This window comes from Scardinius erythrophthalmus (assembly GCF_964197995.2).
Source record: "Scardinius erythrophthalmus genome assembly, contig: HAP1_SCAFFOLD_212, whole genome shotgun sequence".
NCBI classification, from domain to species: domain Eukaryota; kingdom Metazoa; phylum Chordata; class Actinopteri; order Cypriniformes; family Leuciscidae; genus Scardinius; species Scardinius erythrophthalmus.
In genome coordinates, this window is record NW_028296399.1 from 40,935 (window position 1) to 64,053 (window position 23,119).

The following is a 23,119-nucleotide window of genomic DNA, read 5'->3' on the forward strand; positions in this document are numbered from 1 at the left end:
TATTTAGAGACCTGCAGAGCTAAAAAATGTATTCAAATTTTGCATATTTCAAATAAGATAAATCCTACTTGAAATTAAGAGTCAACTCGGTTGGTGTTTTAAAATGGTTCATTTCTAGCAGTTCCTCTATAACTATAGGTCTCAGTCACCCTGTTACTTCTCTATGGCTTTGTTTTAGTGAAACAGTGTATTTATCCATGACATATTAAGACTACTGAATTTTTGTCCAGTAAGTTTTACCTCTCCTTTGTGAAGTGTGTTGGATTGATTGATTTTAATAATATTTAATATTATCTGAATCATTTCGATTTGGCAGAAAATAGTTAAAAATAGCAGTATTTTAGTTGTTGTATATAGGCCTACTTAGTGGAAATATTGACAGATACTATTTGTGTCACGGGGTGACAAATAAGCCTGGGTGAGTGCCTGTCGCTATGGTAACCTAGTGGCGGATTGACAGCAGGTGTGGGTGATTTGCGCTGAGCGTTTGAATGGGGCCACACTAGCTCATGAGAGGATAAAAAGTCAGAGGAAGAGAAAGTGTGGGTGGTTCTTCCCCGCGGGGGTTGTGAGAGAGAGACGCGCAGCACGTGAGCGGCCGTGGCCGCGGGAGAGAGAGGCACGAGCAGAGGGGGACACGACGAGAATGAGAGGTGGGACGCGCAGCACGTGAGCGGCCGTGGCCGCGCTCGCGGCGGGAGGCCGCGGGAGAGAGAGGACGAGAGGACGAGAGAGAGACAGATGAGAGAGCCAGAGAGAACTTCGGCTGGATGGCGGGCGGAGGCCTTGGTGCACTGTGGGTCTGTTGAGTTGCAGTTTTATTGTGGAAATGAGCACGAGTGAAACCTTACAGTGTGTGGTGGAAATGTGAGTGTGGGATTTGTTTCTGCTGTTCACTCGCAATCACAGCTGTCCATTCCTCTCTCTGCCTGAGCTCAATGAAGAGCCTGCTAATGCTGGAAGAACCTGCTAATGCTGTGAGTTATACATATTCTCCTCCCTCTGTCTGAGTCCAGTGAAGAGCCTGCTAATGCTTGAAGAGCCTGCTAATGCTGTGAGTTACACGTGTCTGTTCCTCCCTCTGTCTGAGTCCAGTGAAGAGCCTGCTAATGCTAGTCCAGTGAAGAGCCGGCTAATGCTTGAAGAGCCTGCTAATGCTCTGAGTTACACGTGTCTATTCCTCCTTCTGTCTGTGTCCAGTGAAGAGCCTGCTAATGCTTGAAGAGCCGGCTAATGCTTGAAGAGCCGGCTAATGCTTGAAGAGCCGGCTAATGCTTGAAGAGCCGGCTAATGCTGGAAGAGCCTGCTAATGCTGGAAGAGCCTGCTAATGCTGGAAGAGCCTGCTAATGCTGGAAGAGCCTGCTAATGCTGGAAGAGCCTGCTAATGCTGTGAGTTACACGTGTCTATTCCTCCCTCTGTCTGAGTCCAGTGAAGAGCCGGCTAATGCTTGAAGAGCCTGCTAATGCTTGAAGAGCCGGCTAATGCTTGAAGAGCCTGCTAATGCTGGAAGAGCCTGCTAATGCTGGAAGAGCCTGCTAATGCTGGAAGAGCCTGCTAATGCTGTGAGTTACACGTGTCTATTCCTCCCTCTGTCTGAGTCCAGTGAAGAGCCTGCTAATGCTTGAAGAGCCGGCTAATGCTTGAAGAGCCGGCTAATGCTTGAAGAGCCGGCTAATGCTTGAAGAGCCTGCTAATGCTTGAAGAGCCTGCTAATGCTTGAAGAGCCTGCTAATGCTGGAAGAGCCTGCTAATGCTGGAAGAGCCTGCTAATGCTGGAAGAGCCTGCTAATGCTTGAAGAGCCTGCTAATGCTGTGCCGAGAAACGCGGAGAACGCTGAAGAGAATGCGGAAGCTGTGGATTATGTCCATTCCTCTCTCTGTCCGAAGGTGCTGAGAAACGCGAGGAGAATGCGGGGGCTGTGGATTATGTCCATTCCTCTCTCTGTCCGAGGGTGCTGGGAAACGCGAAGAGAACGCTGAAGAGAATGCGGAAGCTGTGGATTATGTCCATTCCTCTCTCTGTCCGAAGGTGCTGAGAAATGTGAAGAGACACATGAAGAGAACCTGAACTGAAGAGACTTTTAATATTGTTTTTATTATTTAATAAAAAAAAGTATATTTATTTTGAATTCTGTGTCTGCCTGTCTCCTTCGTGCCCACGGCCGGCTCCTCAGGGGTGGCACGCAAGCGAAGGGGTGGGCGGCCCGCTGGCGCTCCACCCCGACCTGTGACATAAAATGCCGTAGTCGGCAGGGTGCCGCCCTGAGTTGAGCAACCGTGGGCCGAAGGTATGGCGACCAGTTTTTTTTTCCCTTTTTTTTGTTTATTTTTGCTTGTTTCTTTTTTTCTTTTTTCTTTTTTCCTCTCCTTTTTTCCCCCTTCCCTTTTCTTCGGCGTCCTGGAGCGGATTGGTGGGGGGGTATGTCACGGGGTGACAAATAAGCCTGGGTGAGTGCCTGTCGCTATGGTAACCTAGTGGCGGATTGACAGCAGGTGTGGGTGATTTGCGCTGAGCGTTTGAATGGGGCCACACTAGCTCATGAGAGGATAAAAAGTCAGAGGAAGAGAAAGTGTGGGTGGTTCTTCCCCGCGGGGGTTGTGAGAGAGAGACGCGCAGCACGTGAGCGGCCGTGGCCGCGGGAGAGAGAGGCACGAGCAGAGGGGGACACGACGAGAATGAGAGGTGGGACGCGCAGCACGTGAGCGGCCGTGGCCGCGCTCGCGGCGGGAGGCCGCGGGAGAGAGAGGACGAGAGAGAGACAGATGAGAGAGCCAGAGAGAACTTCGGCTGGATGGCGGGCGGAGGCCTTGGTGCACTGTGGGTCTGTTGAGTTGCAGTTTTATTGTGGAAATGAGCACGAGTGAAACCTTACAGTGTGTGGTGGAAATGTGAGTGTGGGATTTGTTTCTGCTGTTCACTCGCAATCACAGCTGTCCATTCCTCTCTCTGCCTGAGCTCAATGAAGAGCCTGCTAATGCTGGAAGAACCTGCTAATGCTGTGAGTTATACATATTCTCCTCCCTCTGTCTGAGTCCAGTGAAGAGCCTGCTAATGCTTGAAGAGCCTGCTAATGCTGTGAGTTACACGTGTCTGTTCCTCCCTCTGTCTGAGTCCAGTGAAGAGCCTGCTAATGCTTGAAGAGCCTGCTAATGCTGTGAGTTACACGTGTCTGTTCCTCCCTCTGTCTGAGTCCAGTGAAGAGCCTGCTAATGCTGTGAGTTACACGTGTCTGTTCCTCCCTCTGTCTGAGTCCAGTGAAGAGCCTGCTAATGCTGGAAGAGCCTGCTAATGCTTGAAGAGCCTGCTAATGCTTGAAGAGCCTGCTAATGCTGGAAGAGCCTGCTAATGCTGGAAGAGCCTGCTAATGCTGGAAGAGCCTGCTAATGCTGGAAGAGCCTGCTAATGCTGGAAGAGCCTGCTAATGCTGGAAGAGCCTGCTAATGCTGGAAGAGCCTGCTAATGCTGGAAGAGCCTGCTAATGCTGGAAGAGCCTGCTAATGCTGGAAGGGCCTGCTAATGCTGGAAGAGCCTGCTAATGCTGGAAGGGCCTGCTAATGCTGGAAGAGCCTGCTAATGCTGGAAGAGCCTGCTAATGCTGGAAGAGCCTGCTAATGCTGGAAGAGCCTGCTAATGCTGTGAGTTACACGTGTCTATTCCTCCCTCTGTCTGAGTCCAGTGAAGAGCCTGCTAATGCTGGAAGAGCCTGCTAATGCTGGAAGAGCCTGCTAATGCTTGAAGAGCCTGCTAATGCTGGAAGAGCCTGCTAATGCTGGAAGAGCCTGCTAATGCTGGAAGAGCCTGCTAATGCTGGAAGAGCCTGCTAATGCTGGAAGAGCCTGCTAATGCTGGAAGAGCCTGCTAATGCTGTGAGTTACACGTGTCTATTCCTCCCTCTGTCTGAGTCCAGTGAAGAGCCTGCTAATGCTTGAAGAGCCTGCTAATGCTTGAAGAGCCTGCTAATGCTTGAAGAGCCTGCTAATGCTTGAAGAGCCTGCTAATGCTGGAAGAGCCTGCTAATGCTTGAAGAGCCTGCTAATGCTGTGCCGAGAAACGCGGAGAACGCTGAAGAGAATGCGGAAGCTGTGGATTATGTCCATTCCTCTCTCTGTCCGAAGGTGCTGAGAAACGCGAGGAGAATGCGGGGGCTGTGGATTATGTCCATTCCTCTCTCTGTCCGAGGGTGCTGGGAAACGCGAAGAGAACGCTGAAGAGAATGCGGAAGCTGTGGATTATGTCCATTCCTCTCTCTGTCCGAAGGTGCTGAGAAATGTGAAGAGACACATGAAGAGAACCTGAACTGAAGAGACTTTTAATATTGTTTTTATTATTTAATAAAAAAAAGTATATTTATTTTGAATTCTGTGTCTGCCTGTCTCCTTCGTGCCCACGGCCGGCTCCTCAGGGGCGGCACGCAAGCGAAGGGGTGGGCGGCCCGCTGGCGCTCCACCCCGACCTGTGACATTTGCACCTCAGTGTATAGTAGTATATATAAAACAGTATGCAATAACAACAACATATTTCGTGTACATGATTATATTAATTAAAATCATACTGTAAATGGATGCTGCTTGTCCCTGTCTTTAAAGTTCTTCTAACCCTGCCCGTTAAACGTTATGCCCACTATTAAATACCTCGTAGGCAAATCATTTTCACTTTTTGAATATTCTCTAATATTTATTTTTTAAATAAACACCTCTCCAAGCTGATAAGAGAATGATGGCTCCTGTTATCAGACAGACAAAATAATTGTATCTTTGATTGTGTGGTAAATTTGTTAAAAGGAATCATTCTTTAATGGCACAGCATAAGACGAGGACATCTTGAATTAAAATCTGGATCTATGAAAGACTCACGGCGAAGGTAAAGATTAAATAAGGGAGCGTACAGATTTTCCTCTATTAGTTCAGCATGAAATCATGACAATACAGAGTATGATGAGAAATTTCTTTATAAAATCATAACATTTGGAAAACATACAGAAAATGCATTTAAAGAAGAAGTCCAGACATGATGTGGACATCATTTACAGTCATCAATACCACTTGTGTCATTGTATTAAGGATGTACAGAAAGATTCTTGAAACAGTTTCCATGAGATTTGTGCAAGACGATTGACACGTTTTTGCAAGGCACATAACTGAGAGAAATATTAAGAACAATGAAACACATATGGGGAGAATAAAAACAAATGTTAAATGCTATTATATTTAAAAAGTGTTGCTAAGAAACAGGGATTGTTTTTACAAGAAATAACCCATCTAGGCTGCTTTTGTAACACCATATTAAGAGCACAAAGAACAAAATAATATAAAAACAGATCATTTTGTAAAATTACAAATGTGCATTAAAACATAAACGTGTTTATTCTCCTTAGCAGTTGGAAGCCTTAAACGACCCACCATGTTTCTTATGATTCAAAACCCAAAAGAGAGACAAAGTCACAAATAAAATGACAAATTCAGCAACAAATAATGCAAACGAACAAACATGTAATCTACACATATTCCAAACCACCACAAAAATCATTCTTCATCAAGGAAAAATTTGCACTCTATGCAATAAATGACAAAATATAAGCACAAAAGGTAAACACTATTTAAGAAAGAAAAATAAAAGAAAGAACAAAAGTCTCAGATGTTAAACCCAATTTCTCATGTTTAATGTAAAAAAAAAAAAAAAAAAAAAAAAAACATTTGCTCTGATAATTCACAAGAACAGTAATATCCTCCGGCCTTCTTGAATTACACTTTGCCATGGACTGCTACATTTATACATTTGTCAAAATTAAACGGACACGGAATGGTTAATGCATTTCCAGGGACTTTTATCATATTTTCTGAGATATGGCTGTGTTCCCTCGGTATTTACAACACATTTGGACGCGTGTACGTGCCTGAACTTAAACTGCACGTTTGGTTTTGGTGTGGAAATGGAAGTATAGACACTAGAAGAGATCATTTCAGCCAATGTTTACCACGGTTTACTGCTGCAGGTCATATTTACCCTGTCACGTATCCGGATCAGTGCATTACATGAAGCTGCTAGACTCGATGATCACTGCAGGTTTATCCAGCACACTATGTGGTAATCATGCATTCGTTTTGGTCAGTTGAAATGATCTCATTTTTGTTGTCTAACCACATTTGAATAGTGGCTGATCATGACATTGGTGGTACACACTCTTCCACACTCTATAGAGACACACAAGGAATTATGGGAGCAGTCAAAAAAACAGTTCATTACATGCATCACTGATTACAGATAAAACAAAAATGTAACAAGACAAGGATAAATAAGTAATAAATAAAAGTACATGTAAAGCCTATAATGTGTGTGTTTATATTTGAAATATTTGAAAAGACAACATTGTAAAAAAAAAAAAACTGAGATGTCCTGTTGATGCATCAAATGAAACAGTTTGCAGTGACACAACGGTAGAAAGATACAAGTAGAAAGAAGATATCTTTACAGTTCAGCAAATAGCATACATGCACACATCTTTACACATTAAACCGTATGGCTCTATCCCCAATATCTCACAGAATGCGCAGCGATCAGAAGCTTATGACTGCTTTGGCAACACTGTTCTGTCATGTACGGAGGTATAATGTTGTCATCAGCGGCGCACACAAACCTCAACAGGGATGGAAGGATGAAGAAGGACACTGGAAAAAAACACCCTACTCTGTAACCTCTCTCACCAACAAATAAATACGGTTGCATGTTTTTCAGACATGGTATTCTGTAAAGACCCTTGGATTACTACGGTATATAAATAACACCACAGTAGTTGGTGTTTTTTGTCTTATCTCATCTCATTTTTATATAAATGTTATTTTACTATATTCTGTCATTAATATTTAGGTCTGTAATATCCATATACAGTCAGTAATCCCATGATACTGAATGATTACCATAGTCTTACATTAGTCTGTTTGCATGATGCTCCAACACACTTCAAAGAATGCCATGGTTTTACCATAGTACATTTTAGTATGTTATAGTTGGTTTTTGTTCATTAGTTTTAACAAAAAGAAGATTAGATTGTATTCTTTGGTATGGGTATCCTATGAGAGATTACATTTTTATAATGATGTCGACTGACTGACGTAGTCTAAAATCCAGTTTTGTTTCATTCATTTTTATATAATAATTTGACAAACAGATATTAACTCTTTCCCCGCCAGCGTTTCTTTTTAAAGTTGCCAGCCAACTTATTTTGTTGTATGAATATCTGAACATGCAACATTTCGAAAGAAAGAACAGACCTTCTGCGTTTAAACAAAAAAAGGTACCAGCTTTATTCTAGCTTCATGCATTCTTTTTTTATCAATACTTGAATGTGGGTAAGTTTAATAAAAAATAAATAAAAAACAAGCTTTCCAGTCCTATTGCTCGTCCTGGGTCGACGTTTCATTCATTAGGGTTTCATTAGTTTTGATTTAGGCTATATGCTGTTTAAAGTCCACATGAAATCAAAACTGACCATATTTACTTTGTTTGCCTAAATTGATCGTTTTGTGGTGAACAATTCATCCATGCAAGTCAGTTTTTTTTGGCTTCGTAATCTTTAATCAAAATCTGAAAATGCCCCTCCCCTCTGCATTGGAAGACCTTCTCTGATGACGTAGGTTTGACGGCTTGGGTTGGGAAACGCTTAACCACTCCCCTCAAACCGTTAGTCTGTTATGAGCAGAGATGGAGAGGAGGAGCGCTAGAGTAAAACCCTGCCCTCTGTTCAATATTCCTTTTCACTTGGAAATACGTCACAACACTGGAGAAAAGTCGTTTGCAACTTCCGGTTCACGCGGACTTTAATGTTGATGATCACGATATTTTACATAATGCATATGAACGCATATGCTAGCGCTTGTTTCTGCTTCTTCTTCACCTGTGTTTTGATCAGGAGATTCTGTACTCTTTCAGAAGATGTGTAATAGCGCCCCCTACCGTATAACAGTGAAAACACAGAAAGATGGAAAATTCCGTCAATGGCGGGGAAAGAGTTAAAGAACTGAGCAAAACACTTTCTTGAAGCCCTGCTGGATCTGTGTAGGGTAGATTCGCTTAACTAGCATTTTCCCACATTACCTATAAAAAAAGGAACTTTTTTGACAGTTATGGGATTGAAAATGCACATCGCTTGTACACGCCACATGTGCTCGGCTCATATTTGACACATTACTATAGAGTTCTTACATTGTACAACATATCAGTGTAGCTTTTATTGCTTTTAATACCTAATCACGCAAGTCTTCTAGATCCCAGAGTAAAATGTTACATTTCAGCTTTTAATGGTCATTTTTGCGTAATGATACAGTATAACTAAAGATCTAAATGTACGTGAATAGCTAGTGCACGCATGCTCTGATCTAGAGACTGAAGAGCACATTTGGTCCTTGATTTGCCCTGAGTGAAAAGTTTGATTTGTAATAATGTAATGAATAATGTGATATAATGTTATAAATCTAAAGATTTTACTTTCAATTCAAAATATCCACCTAAAAACAATTATTTTATAATCTTCTAATGCCCCAAACCCTAAAATTGGTATAAATGGTAAATTCAGATGTAGAGTATGGCTGTAGGATATTGTTGGAGCGTTTAGTAAAAAGCAAGTACTCAAAAACACATAAAAACACACTGAAAGAAGAATAGAGTTGTTGAAAAGTATGCATATACAAAATGTAATATATCTCAGACAATGCAACATCAAGAGTACAAAGTTATGCAGTAAATGTATGTCTAGAAAAAAAGTTTTTTAGACCATTGAATTGGTCATGTGGTTGTTTGTTGTTTTTTTCTATTTTCTCATTGATCAGCTCTGATTATGCATCCATATACAGTCGTGAAAATCGCTTCCCTTATAGAGAACAAGGCTTTGGGATGCATTCTCAAATATTTGGCATCTCCAAATGTAGTACAAAATATGCAAATACCAAGTAACATCCAGATATGGCATAATGGCCTTTCTTTCTCTAGTTTCGCACTCATTTTAATTTCTCTCTCTATTCAGTTAGAGAAACACTGTCTAAAGAAACATTGGCATGTTTTTCTCAGTTTTTAAGATGTAATTTGTTACTGCTTTTGGATGGTTGAGGGAAACTTGATGTGCAAAGTTGTGCATGCTTATTTGTGTCATAGAAAGTCATTATGGGAAACGATGTTGTTTGTTTGACTGAATGATGGGAAATCTGTTCGCATCAACTGAAATCTAAAGTTGACTGCTGTTGTGTGTATGTCTCAGACCCGCATACATACTGTCGTCCAGCGGTCACTGTGCTCGTCCTGACACACTCTTTCTAGCTCCGCTCATGTCCACTTGCAGGATCCCCCATTCCTCATCCTCACTGTCCCCTGCCCTGTCCCGTCCCTCCTCCACAACCTCGTCCTCCTCGTCTTCTTCGTCCTCCAGGGCAGATTCCTCGTCCCGTTCGCGTTTGATGGCCTGGATGGCGGGAGGTGGCAGGGGGGCGGCAGCTTCATTGTCTTTAGAGTCAGACTTCTCCTCAAAGGCCTCAGGGTTCTCCAGCATCTCTCGGATCAGAGGAGGCATCGGGCCTGGGATCTCCATCTTCAGAGTGATGGCTCGCTCCGCTCCTGAACAGAGACACACAGGCATGATCGACCTTATGCTTCGAGGTTTTAATCTCTTCATTTAGGTTCATATTTTACTTATTTATCATGAGCTTGTGGTAGAGTTTGCAGCAAGTAGGTAGGTAGTACGACTAGTCGACCCTTTTCTCATTTCCAGGATCCTCAGAAGCAGAAGTCTTCATAGTTGAGTAAACTTCTATACTTCTGAGAGCTTTCTGTCCCTCCATTGACAGCCTACGCAACTACCACTTTCAAGCCCCAGAAAGGTAGTAAAAACATTATTAAAGTAATCCATGTGACTCCAGTAATTTAACCTCAATTTTATAAAAGTGAAGCAAGTGTTTTGTTTGTGCAAAAAAAAAAAAAAAATGAATGTATCAAACAATTTGTCTTAACTACCTGTCGTGGGTTTATAAACAGTTGCGTAGCTGTCAATGAAGGGACAGAAAGCTCTCAGATTTAATTAATAAGATCTTCATTTGTGTTACGAAGATGAACGAATGCATTACGGGTTCAGAATGACATGTGAGTTTTTTATGACAGAATTTTCCTTTTTGGGTGAACCAACCCTTTAATAAAAAAAAAAAAAAAAAAAAAACGCAGGTGCTGTCAAGCACACTTTAAACATATCACAATGTTAAAGGAATAGTTCACTTGAAAATGAAACTTCTGTCATTATTTACTCGACCTCAAGTTGTTTCAAATTTGTATGAATTTCTTTCTTCTGCTGAACACAAAAGAAGATATTTTGAAGAATGTCGGTAACCAGACAGTTGTTGGACCCCACTGACTTCCGTTGTAGGAAAAAAAATACTATGGATGTCAATTGGGTCCATCAGCTGTTTGGTTAATGAAATGTTGAATTTCAATTTTTAAGTGAACTATTCCTTTAAGTTCCATGACTTTATCACACTGAGTTAACCACATAAACAATATTGTAAACCATACAGACATGAACAATGCCTACCTTTAGTGCTGATGCCTCGGAGGTCAGTGACCTTCATCAACATCCGTGGGAACATGTGAGGTTTGTTGGGACGTCGACGGCGAGCGTAGATCTTTAACGCCTCTAGCAGAGGTTCCTGTAGCTGATCCACACGATGAGGCTCTTCCAGATCCATGCGGTCTATTCATTCAACCAGTAAGAGAAGAGCAGGACATGCCAATCAGAGTTTGACAACAACACAAGGAATAAACCAACCAGGGAGTCAAAATTTTTATAAAAGAAACAGGGCAACTGGAGCAGCTACTACTGAAGGTGTATAAAATGAATATAGCACTGACTCACTCACTGACTCACTCACTCACTCACTCACTGACTCACTCACTCACTCACTCACTCACTCACTCACTCACTCACTCACTCACTCACTCACTCACTCAAGTCAAGTCAAGTCAAGTCAAGTCATCTTCATTTATATAGCGCTTTTAACAATGTAGATTGTTTCAGAGCAGCTTTACAGAGATAAACGTATAATTTAAGGTAACAGAGATTGTTTTGGCTTTATAGCGGTTCTTTAATAAAGTTATTTTCCAGCTAAAGTAAGTTTTGATTGATTCGCTTCCGTCGCAACGATCATTTGTTATTAAATTTGGGGCCGCTAAGACGACACCATTCTCTCTACACAGACTTTAAACGCGAACCTGTGAGAAACGCTGATGGCGTTCACATGTGCATTAAGAATTGGTTCTGTAGTTATGTGCGTTTGAATATATGTGCGCAGGTTTATAATTCCCTACAGACCAAGCCTAAACAAAGTACTGGTGTTTCCTTATAATTTTTGATACAGAATTTTATTTCATTTTATCAATTCGGGGTAGATACGCGAATTGAGTTTCCAACTCACTCACTCACTCACTCACTCACTCACTCACTCACTCACTCACTCACTCACTGACTGACTCACTCACTCACTCACTCACTCACTCACTCACTCAGACTCACTCACTCACTCACTCACTGACTCACTCACTCACTCACTCACTCACTCACTCACTGACTCACTCACTCACTCACTGACTCGCTCACTCGCTGACTCACTCACTCACTCACTCACTCACTCACTGACTCACTCACTCACTCACTCACTCACTCACTCACTCACTCACTCACTGACTCACTCACTCACTCACTCACTCACTGACTCGCTTACTCACTGACTCACTCACTCACTCACTCACTCACTCACTCAGACACTCACTCAGGCACTCACTCACTCACTCACTCACTCAAAAGATTTTCACAATAAAGGTCCTTGCACGAAATTTGTGTCCGAAATTTTTGCCTGTTAAAAAATAAATTCGACTTCACGTTATGTCAATCACGTTTACACACTGCCTCCGACACTTTCATCTGTCATAAAAAAAATTGGATCGGATTCAATTTTCTGTATTTTTCGCATCCATAGCAAGCATTTTGTATGGTATTTTAACAATTCAGAGCCACCGAACGACGAATATGAAAAAAAGCATACGAAAAGTTCGAACTCAGTGTGCAAAGACCTTTACAATTATGCATTGTTAACCCAATTGAAAGACTCACTCATTCACTCACTGACTGACTCACTCACTCACTCACTCACTCACTCACTCACTCACTGACTCATTGACTCATTGACTCATTGACTCACTGACTCACTGACTCACTCACTCACTCACTGACTCACTGACTCACTGACTCGCTCACTCACTCACTCACTCACTGACTCGCTCACTCGCTGACTCACACACTCACTCACTCACTGACTCACTCACTGACTCACTCACTCACTCACTCACTGACTCGCTCATTCACTCACTCACTCACTCACTCACTCACTCACTCACTCACTCACTCACTCACTCACTCACTCACTCAGGCACTCACTCACTCACTCACTCAAAAGATTTTCACAATAAAGGTCCTTGCACGAAATTCGTGTCCGAAATTTTTGCACGTTAAAAAATAAATTCGACCTCACGTTATGTCAATCACGTTTACACACATTTTTCTGTATTTTTCGCATCCATAGCAAGCATTTTGTATGGTATTTTAACAATTCAGAGCCACCGAACGACGAATATGAAAAAACGCATACGAAAAGTTCGGACTCAGTGTGCAAAGACCTTTACAATTATGCATTGTTAACCCAATTGAAAGTTTCCCGATGCAATTCAATTTCTATTCATAAAGTAGAAGAACTAAAGTGACTCCTAAAGGCGAGACTGCAGCACCTCCACAGATGAGGCAGATTGCACTCAGGAGACCGGTCTCAGTGTCGTCCATCTCCAGAGGCAGGAGCTGCCCAGCGAAAGCAAACACCAGGTCTGTGAGTGGCCCAAAACCAGCGTTGTGCATCTGTGTTCTGTTGAGGGTCAGCCCATCCGAGAAGGTCATAGTGTCCTGCTCTGGAGTGTAGCGAGTACAAATACGCAACATCTGCAGGAAACAAAGCATCAAGACAAAGTCAACCTAATAAAGTTGAAGTTGACAATGAGGAAATGTGTCATTGTTTTTTCAGAATCCTGCACCATATGCACTGAATTAAGAGGTTGCATCTAAACGAAATGAGTCTGTTTCCGCTGCCCCTAAAAAACCGAATTGACCTTTAAGATGAGACAACTTTGTTGGTTGTTAATGATATAGTTTTTGTTGTATTTACCAGTATATCAAGGCAGGCAGATTTCAGTAAGGTGATCTGGTCTGCAATGGTGAGTGAAGTAAAACCTGGCAGACGTTTGGCAAACTCCACAATCTTTATAATGCACTTTGTGGAGAGTTCACTGAACTTATCCCACAGTCCAAGATCCAGCTGAACCCTGTGATCCGCACTGGAGTTCTGAAACAGAGTAAAACAGGAAAACTGAGCACACTTCTCCATGCATTCCCATACAACTGAACCAATATCTCTTAAACAGTAATCGTTGGTAAATCACTGATAGATAATTAATAAAAACATGAGTGTGTGGATGTACAGCAGCAGTGAATGTATAGGAGATATACTGTATAGAAGATGAACAGGGCATTTTTAATGCATTCAGTGTTACTATTCACATTTCAGTTTTGACTAGTCAGTTGAGAATTTTGACTATAAATAATTCACAATTCAGATATCTATAATGAAATTCTGACTAATAATTCACATGGAGGAAATCTACAATGCAATTTTAACTAACGAAAATCCCAATCCTTATTTCATTTATTAATTTTACTTCGATCTAGTAATAATGTATTTTAAGACCTGTTCAGTTGCAATTATGTCTAGTCGTATTAGCAATTACAGGTCAAATATATAGATATATTTGATATATTTGAGAATGTTTTATTACCCATCTGGTGCTGAGTTTATACTTTCATCTGACACTGAGTGTAACTCAAAACATTTATAGCAGTAACCATATACATATGTTTCATATTTCATATAGATATATGGATAGACAGACAGATGTATGTTTTATATGTTATCAGTTAAGGTTTAAGCATCTGGTTTTAACTAGTCACAATGCAATTCTTACTAGCAAAAATATAATTATGTTTTTCCAAATGGATGCATATGCTTAATGTTCAGTGTTTAAAGCACTTTTCATGGGAATCATAATGCTTGTTAAATTTTGTCACAGTTTGTCAATATAACGAGAGAAAAAGTTCTCACTTCCCATAAGAACTCACTTCTTACAACTTCTGTATGTATACTCTACTTGTATTTGAATGTGAGATTATGTGTATTGTTTAGTTTTATAGCAGTAATAGTACTAGTATTCGCTTCATAGTTCTACTCCACTTTTTATTTGCATTTATTTTGTTGCACTAAATAAACAATTACACACAGTTATGTGAGTATGTGGGACATATTTGACATTGAAATATATTTGTCCAAGTCTATCTGTGACCTCATAATAATTAAGTCAGTAATAATTATTTGTCATAATTCATTTATTAATTCATTTATGAAATAATTCAATATTTCATAATTCATTTGTCACACAGAATTTACCTGAACTGCAAAAGATGATTAAATAGAGTGATTAAAAGTTATTGTGGTTAGTCACACCATCAAATATAGCCATTATTCATTCATAAAAATGTTAACCAAAATCTTGATGTTAACAAAAAAGTGGAGTCTCTGTCTCTCAATAAAAAAACACTCTTTATTTTTGCTGTGGTTCAGTGGATGTGTAATGTTCTGAAATATTGCACACGCAGACCCGCAGTGTTCGTTAATCTGCCAGACAGGAGGAGGTGTGTGAGGATGAAGTGACTCAGGACTCACAGTCGTGTATTTTCCCAGCTGACAGAGCGAAGGGAAGGTTTCCCTGTGCGCTTTGCTGACTTTATTAACCAGTTCTTCCAGTTCTCCACTCAGCTCATAGCTCTCTGGAAGAACCACCTCCTCTTTTACGTCCTTCTTTTTCTTATTCCTGTCATTCCGCACTGCTAAAAGAAGAAGAACAACAAAAAATAATATGAGTGTTCAAACACAAATTTAATATACTGTATATAAAAAACACATGTTGGAAGAAGCAGTGATTTGATCTTGGAGTTGAGTGCAGTGTTCTTCATGCCAAGACATAGTCATAGACTTGTGAACTGACTGTCCTTTGTCTTCATCAACTGAGAAGTGTATAGTTAGTGATGTAAACTGCTCTGAGGTTTACCTTCCTTCGACATGCCGACCTCGAAGCACTTCTGCAGTCGACAGTACTGACAGCGGTTACGCGTCACCTTGTTGATCTGGCAGTTTTTGTCTCTGTGGCAGGTGTACACCATGTTCTTCTGGATGCTGCGACGAAAAAAACCCTGAGAGAGAGAGAGAGAGAGAAACATAAGTATTTACATTACGATTTACATGGAGCTGAGGTCATGACAATAACTCAAAATCTTCTGTCTAATAGTGACCAGATTTGATGAACTTCACCAGAGCCTTCAGCAGAGGGCACTATAGATGTGTGAATGAAATCAACATTCTGCAACTTGACAGTAACACTAGATGGCAGCACTCAAACCGTGACCTTTGCCCGCTGTTCTGCATCATGTGCTGTTATAATGTAAACACAGTGTAATAGAACTGTCTTATTTGTCTTCATGGTATGCTGTATTTGACCCAAATCTTTTTGCCAATATGGGATTCTAACATAATTAACCATTCTCAGGTTTTGATTAGTGAATGTGTCATTTATTTTGAAGTGCATTATAATACTGGTCATGTTTTTTAAACCTGTTTTGTTCAGTTTGAAAAATCTAAATAAACCATTTTGTTTAAATACTATTTTAGCTTAACACCAGAGTGCTGATGTGCAGAACATTGGTAACAGAAATTCATTTTTTTAGGCACATAACAGAAAATATGATGCATATTTAAAAAGGTTTTTCTGAGTTATCTTTATTTTTAGCAAGTAAATGAAATTAAACAAAATGTTGTTAGTTTTAACATAAGTTTAATATATAGCTAATTTAGCTTTTGTTAATGGTTAAATTAAGTTGTAAAAAGCCAAAGAATAATTATATTGACCTACATTAATTAACATTTTGGCTTCTGTCTAAAGAAAATATATTGATTAAGTATGATATGGTCTTTATAAGAAATACTCCTTTTACTTTTTTGAATGTCTTTGTGAAAAGAAATAGCATTTTTGCTTAATGTTCACATTAAAATTTAAGGTTTGCAACAAACCATAATTACAATAATTTGAGAAAAATATTCTAAATAGAATCCTAGAGTTCTTTACTCAAAATTAAAGAACCTTTTATGCCAAAAGGTTCTATATAATGAGAAAAAACTTGAAAGATTGCATAATACTTTCATGTTTAATGGGTTGTTTATTTTTTTTCTAGCGATAAAATATGTTTACGAGCTGTTTAATTCATAAAATTTAATTTAAACTAAAAATGAAACCAAATGAATGAAAACTAAATCCACAAAATGATCTCCTGATGGGAAGCCTGTCTAAAAGGCCAGAAGTCAGACTGGTCTCTTCTAAGAGTGTGTACCTTGCAGCCCTCACAAGAGCTCACTCCATAATGATAGCCAGAAGATTTGTCCTGGCACACAAAGCAGGGTTTATAGATGCGAGGAGGAGGAGGTGGAGAAGGAGAACTGGGAACCATCTCCTCTGAGCTTGTGCTCTGAGTCTCCACCGCTGCAGACATCAGGAAGAAAAGGACAAGATATTTAGAGATGATTACTAAGACAAGAATCTCTATTGGTTTTTCAAATCCTCAAGCCCTACAGGCAAGTTTTTAACTGGCAAACATCACTCCCCCACTCTTCAAAACATGTACTTACTCTTTAAAAAACAAAGCCACTTTAGCCTTCACATATTTTTGATTGGTGAGTTTGTGGAGCATTCTTGATTATATAACATTATTGGGTGCATCGTCAAAAATAAAGACTTGAATTCAGGTGGATTGCTATTTTAAAGAATATTAAAGGGACCTATTATAAACCTTTTTTTATTTTTTTTATTTTTTTTACAAGTTCAACTTTTCTTTAGTGAGTAATGTTGCTGTTTAAGCATGAAAAAGCTCTGCAAAGTTACAAAGCACAAAGTCCCTCCAGCAGGAGTTCTTCTCTATATCAGTGTCAGTGTTTCTGAACTCTCTGAAAAGCCTCTATTGTAGTCTTGAGTTTCTTCCAGGAACGAACACGTCACAATATTCCTCATTTAAATAATTCATACGCAGAGTAAAGGGGCGGGGCCTGGTTGAGTTAGTTAGTAGTGTGTTAAACTGGCGGTTATGGTAAGGGGCGGGACATTTCCCAAACACACTTGAAGCGGTTGACCAATCACAACACACTGCTCCAGCCGACCAATCAGAGCACAACACACTGCTCCAGCCGACCAATCAGAGCACAGTGTGCTTTTCAGAAGGAGGGGCTTCATAGAGACAGGAACTAACCAGGGGTGCGTTTCCAGTACAACAACGTAACTCGTTGCTTAACTACGATGCATCGTTGAAGAAACCAACTAGTCAACTAGCTGTTTTCGGAAACTGTATTGTCACAAATTAGTTGTTCAAACACTGGTTAATGATGTCACACAAGTCTGTCACTACAAAACTATACCGGTGTTCAAGGACAAGCATTAAGCTGGTTCAGATCATACCTATCTGACCGCTACCATTTTGTCTATTTAAACGGAGAAAAATCGATCATAACTCCAGTAAACTATGGAGTGCCGCAAGGATCTGTGTTAGGCCCTCTATTATTCTCAATATATATGTTGCCACTTGGTAATATTATAAGGAAACATGGAATTAGTTTCCATTGTTATGCTGATGACACTCAACTATATATTTCATCACGGCCGGATGAAAACGCTAAATTATCCAAATTGACAGAGTGTGTTAAAGATATAAAAGATTGGATGACGCGCAATTTTCTTTTATTAAATCCAGATAAGACAGAGGTACTAATCATCGGTTCAAAAAACCACCCACAAATCCTCTCACAATACAACTTTAACATAGTAGGGTGTCCTGTTACTTTATCCTCTACAGTAAAAGACCTGGGTGTTATATTAGACCGCAACTTGTCTTTTGAAAATCATATTTCATATGTTACAAGAACAGCCTTTTTCCACCTTAGAAACATTGCTAAGCTACGTAATATGCTATCTGTTTCTGATGCAGAAAAGTTAGTTCATGCATTCATGACCTCAAGACTAGATTACTGTAATGCTTTATTAGCTGGTTGTCCTGCATCCTCAATAAACAAGCTACAGTTAGTCCAAAATGCCGCCGCTAGAGTTCTTACTAGATCAAGAAAATTTGACCATATAACACCAATTTTATCATCACTACATTGGTTACCTATAAAGTCCCGTATTAATTACAAGGTATTGCTACTGACTTATAAAGCCCTAAACGGCTTAGCTCCAGTTTATTTAACGGATCTTCTATCGCCCTATAATCCATCGCGCTCTTTAAGATCACTAAATTCGAGGCTTTTGGTCATACCTAGGATATCCAGATCCACCAAAGGAGGGAGAGCATTTTCACATTTAGCTCCAAAACTCTGGAATAGTCTTCCTGATACTGTTCGTTGCTCAGACTCGCTCTCCCAGTTTAAAACTAGATTAAAGACGCATCTCTTCAGCCAGGCATTTATATAACATTTTTAATCTTACAGTTTAATCCGGTCTCTACTTCATAAACGCCAGAGGAGAACTGCCCCCCGACTGAGCCTGGGTTCTCTCAAGGTTTTTTTTTCTCCATTAGGTCACCTGATGGAGTTTTTCGGTTCCTTGCCACTGTTGCCTTTGGCTTGCTCAGTTGGGGATACTTAATTTGATTAATCGATTCAACAGTGCTATTGATCAGCATTACCAAACGTGGATGTTTTACACCAGAAACAAACACTGATGTACTATTTTATTTAATACTGTGAAGCTGCTTTGATACAATCTGTATTGTGAAAAGCGCTATATAAATAAAGTTGACTTGACTTGACTTGACAAGTGGTGGAGTAGACTTTTGCTATAAATTACAGACATGGCATCTGAGGACTAATTATCATTTTTCTCAGTTATTTTGCTTTATTTCCAGATTCACTAATAGGCTCGTTCTTACGTAGTAGAGCACATTCACACATGCGCAGTCTTCAAAAATGGTGCTTTAAATCTCTTGACAAACTAAAGAATGTCATTTAAATGTGTTTATATTGAAAATATAAGATATAGATTGTACTGAATGTCAGCTTGCACATTTGGCTCAAGAGCATGATCTATGTAAGTCCACAGGTCAGGCAAACAAGAAACTGCTTCTACAGGTCGAGATCTGTCGTTCCAAACACACAACTTTGTTGCGAATGTTTGTTGGAAATATGGTTTCGGGAAACACTGATTCGTTGAACTGCTGATAACGACGGAACTTGCGACCATAGTTGGCCAACGATGCTTTCGGGAAACACACCCAAGACTAGGAAGAGAATATGTGCAACAATGTTAAATATTAGGAAAATATTTTTGAACATTCAAGCGATTCTCGACGCAGCGTCTCGTTCCCTCGAAAGGGAACGTCTCAGGTTACGCCTGAGAAGGGAACGAGACGCTGGGTCCCTCGGCCACACTTCCTGCGCTCCTGAGAACGACTTGCTTCGACCAATCAGAAGCTGATGCTGTTGTGATGTCACGCTGAAGGCGTTCCCCAATGTGTCGATTCTCGACGCAGCGCGAGTTCCCCCGAAAGGGAACCTGTTTTAGTAGAGCCCAAAAACAACATCAAGACTTTGAAAAATGGCAATAATATGTCCTCTTTAATTTATCAAGAATGTAAGGGAATAAGGATGAAGTTGTCAAATGCATTAGGAAGCCTCTGTCCAGGGGTCAGAGCTCAAAGACAAATATTATGAGAGCACATTGAGTGCCGAAAGAGAAGAGAGATGAGAAAAATGACCTAACACGACAGATGAATGAATAGCTTTTCCTGTTATATCGAACTCGTATCGAACCGTGACTCCTGTGCACCGTTACACCCCTAATATGTTATAGTTAATAAAAATACAATTGATCATTGTTTGTTCGTGTTATTCACAGTGCATAAAGAAATGCTGTAGAGTTATAGTTCATTGATAGTTAATGTTAACTAATGTAGCACTAAAGTTAACCCTTTTGTAAAGTGTTCCTGGATGAATGAATAACATGCTTTGACTGACACCTCAGCATGTGTTCAACTCGCTGTCACGCGCCCAAATGGCACCAGTCAGTTTCAGAAACATCTTGGAAAGCAGCCATACAGGCACAAACATATAATATAACACGCTTTGCCCAGTTTAAACACCACCGTGTGAATCCAGTGTTGTATATTTTGTGCAAGTCCACGCTGTCACTCGGCTCAACTTTCACCTCTAGACACCCTTTCCCCCCTCATGCTCTTGTTTCCTGGACCCTAAATTCCTCAGGCCTGGATGACTGGCTTTTTACTAGAGGTCCAGTCTCGAGATCCCCCGTAAAGCCCGTCTGTGGTCTGACCGAAGCCCGAGGCTTGCCTGACCGGCTCTTTATTGGCAGAGTCACCTTGGCCAGCCATTCACACCAGCACCAGCTGTCCCTCACTCTCCACTTGTAAAAAAATGAGAGAAAAACAGCTAAAACGGGGCAGATTTTATTGGTCATTCCTCCTACTGAATGGAGTGAATCCCCCATATGTGCCTCTCATTCTCTCGTTCTTCTCCTCCCTCTGTCCCTCCACGGGCACCGTTTAACAAGAGCAAAATGAGAGAAGGTATAGATGAGAAATCTCATAAAAACCAGGGGGTTGGGGGAGACGGATGAAGAATGTGTGAGAGAGGGTGAGTTTCACTTTGACCTTGGCTTTGGCTTCTCAAGACATGAACATGAACGGAGAGTCACACAAATACTGCCAGTGATCTAATCGCGACCTCTGAGATAAAATATGCTACATTGATGATCTGACATTTGGCAAACTATGAAAGGATATTTCCTTTCCAAACAGCATGGAAATCTGTGCTAGAGACGTTCCAAAGTCACAACCCAGTTTTGTTGTGAACAGAAGATATTCGAACTTCAAAATATATGGACCTTATTCCGGGTAGACGCCATATTTAATTTGACTGGAATGAAAACAAAGCTGTGAGAGGAAGATCGATGCATTCAATGGACCGAATTCATGAAGCAAAAGCACATTTCTGTGTAAATTGTTCATAGAACTATTAAACAGATGCATACATTAATAAATATATACTTACACTACCATTTAAAAAAAAAAAAATATATATATATACGTTGATCAAATATATAATTGATCAAAAGTGACAGTAAAGACTTCTATAAAAAAAAATCAAATAAATGCTGTCCTTTTGAACTTTCTATTCATCAGAGAATCCTGAAAAAGCGCATTATGGTTTCCATGGGATTATGAAGCAGCACAGCTGTTTTCAACATTCATAATAATCATACATTTTTCTTGAGCAGCAAATCATCATATTAGAGTGATTTCTGAAGGATCATGTGACACTGAAGACTGGAGTAATGATGCTAAAAATTCACAGGAATAAATTACATTTTACAGCATATACACATAGAAAACAGTTATTTTAAGTAGTAATAATATTTCAAAATATTATAGTTTTTACTGTATGTATGATCAAATAAATGCAGCCTTGTTGAGACGTTATTCAAAATCCCGAACTTTTACAAATGTGTATGCAAGAATACACATTTCATTCTGTTCTCGTTTCATAAATAAGGCACAAAAATGTATTTGCTGAAACACTGAGAATTCCAGTGAGCAAAAAACAAACAGACAAAAAACAGTAAACATTAGTTGTTCAAATTAGACATGATCTAAGACCTTGAGATTTGACCTGCTTTTTAACTTATTATTAAGAATAATAGTCTATTGTGTAACTTGTAGAACATATTTTCTTACAATACAAGTGTGTGTTCACACAGGACATTCTTGTGTTCACAAACAGACGCAATGGAACAGAACGCAGGGTCACAAGACACGGTTTTAAAAGTTTAACTAATTTTAGCTTGACACACCATCTTAAAAAAGCAATACTCATGAAGCTGGAAAAGACATCAGTCTGATGCGTGTGTGTATTATTGTGCATTATGCAGTAGGTAATAGGATCAAGTACTGATACTGTGTGTTGTTGTGTTTATTTTTTTCTTTGGATTTTGTGTGGTTCTGTCATGCAAGACTTCTAGGTCTCTGGAATGCTGATAGACGTAGTTCTTGCACATAATGTTCTGTGAAACACAAGGTCGGGGTGATGGGCGAGTGAGTGGGTGAGAACGCAACCTGATCACTGTGTTTATGTAGTAACTTGGTCTGAATTGGCTTTATGTGTTTATATGGCAGCAATGCTCGAGTGACACAGAGCGGTTCTGAAAACATCAGCCTCTTTTGTGCTGGAGGAGTGGAAACCTGGCGCCACCAGAGAAATGACTGACAGACGTAAAGGGGAAGAACGAAGGAATGCAATTCTGTTCCCATTCCATTTTCTCTCTTTGTTATATTTGACATGACTTGTGGAGAATACATGAAGTAGTCTATGGTCGATTTGGAAGTAAAGCAGGTGGAGTTTTCAGAAGAAACAGTTAAATAAAATGTATTTTATTGTCTGAATTGGCACTTGACAGCATAATAAGATTTCAGAACTAACTGAAAATGTACTGAAAAAAATGACTTGCCATTGATTTTTGAACTGGAATGAATTTTATAGACTTCCATTAAAATGCCCCTATTATGCTATTTTAAAGATTCCTGATTTATTTTTATTTTTTTGGCGTCTCCTACAACAGGTTTACATGCATCCAAGCTCAAAAAACACTTAATTTCCTCATAATATCCACTGCAGCATCAGCTCTTTTCTCTCAGTGTCTGAAACGGTTTGATTAAAGATTTAGTCTCTCTAAACCCCGCCTCTCTGAGAGCTGCTCTGCTCTGATTGGTCAGATGGCCCAGTCTGTTGTGATTGGTCGACCGTGTCAGAAACCAAACACACATTATCATATCTGAATTTCAGCTCCGGATCTTCCTCAGCTCTTGATACTCAGTGATACGAACAGTAAC

At 40.1% G+C, this 23,119-nt stretch overlaps 1 protein-coding gene and 1 long non-coding RNA gene across 3 annotated transcripts in view; one reads left to right on the top strand and one right to left on the bottom strand.

Annotated features, from left to right (window-relative positions):
* Positions 1–453: 453 nt before the first annotated feature.
* Positions 454–4,360, top strand: LOC308686362. Its single transcript, XR_014029582.1, has 3 exons — positions 454–977; positions 1,890–3,001; positions 4,119–4,360. It is a non-coding gene; the product is annotated as an uncharacterized lncRNA (long non-coding RNA).
* A 4,288-nt stretch (positions 4,361–8,648) lies between these two features.
* The window catches only part of LOC308686361 (retinoic acid receptor gamma-A-like), a 42,656-nt gene continuing 28,185 nt past the window's right edge, over positions 8,649–23,119 (bottom strand). For both annotated transcript variants that reach the window (XM_081394771.1, XM_081394772.1), the window contains exons 2-8: positions 16,568–16,716; positions 15,235–15,376; positions 14,850–15,013; positions 13,242–13,418; positions 12,814–13,018; positions 10,568–10,726; positions 8,649–9,603 (exon numbers count right to left, since the gene is read on the bottom strand). In XM_081394771.1, coding sequence (XP_081250897.1) covers positions 9,278–9,603; positions 10,568–10,726; positions 12,814–13,018; positions 13,242–13,418; positions 14,850–15,013; positions 15,235–15,376; positions 16,568–16,716 — 1,322 coding nt within the window. In that variant the 3' untranslated portion in view covers positions 8,649–9,277. The remainder of the gene's footprint in view (positions 9,604–10,567; positions 10,727–12,813; positions 13,019–13,241; positions 13,419–14,849; positions 15,014–15,234; positions 15,377–16,567; positions 16,717–23,119) is intronic.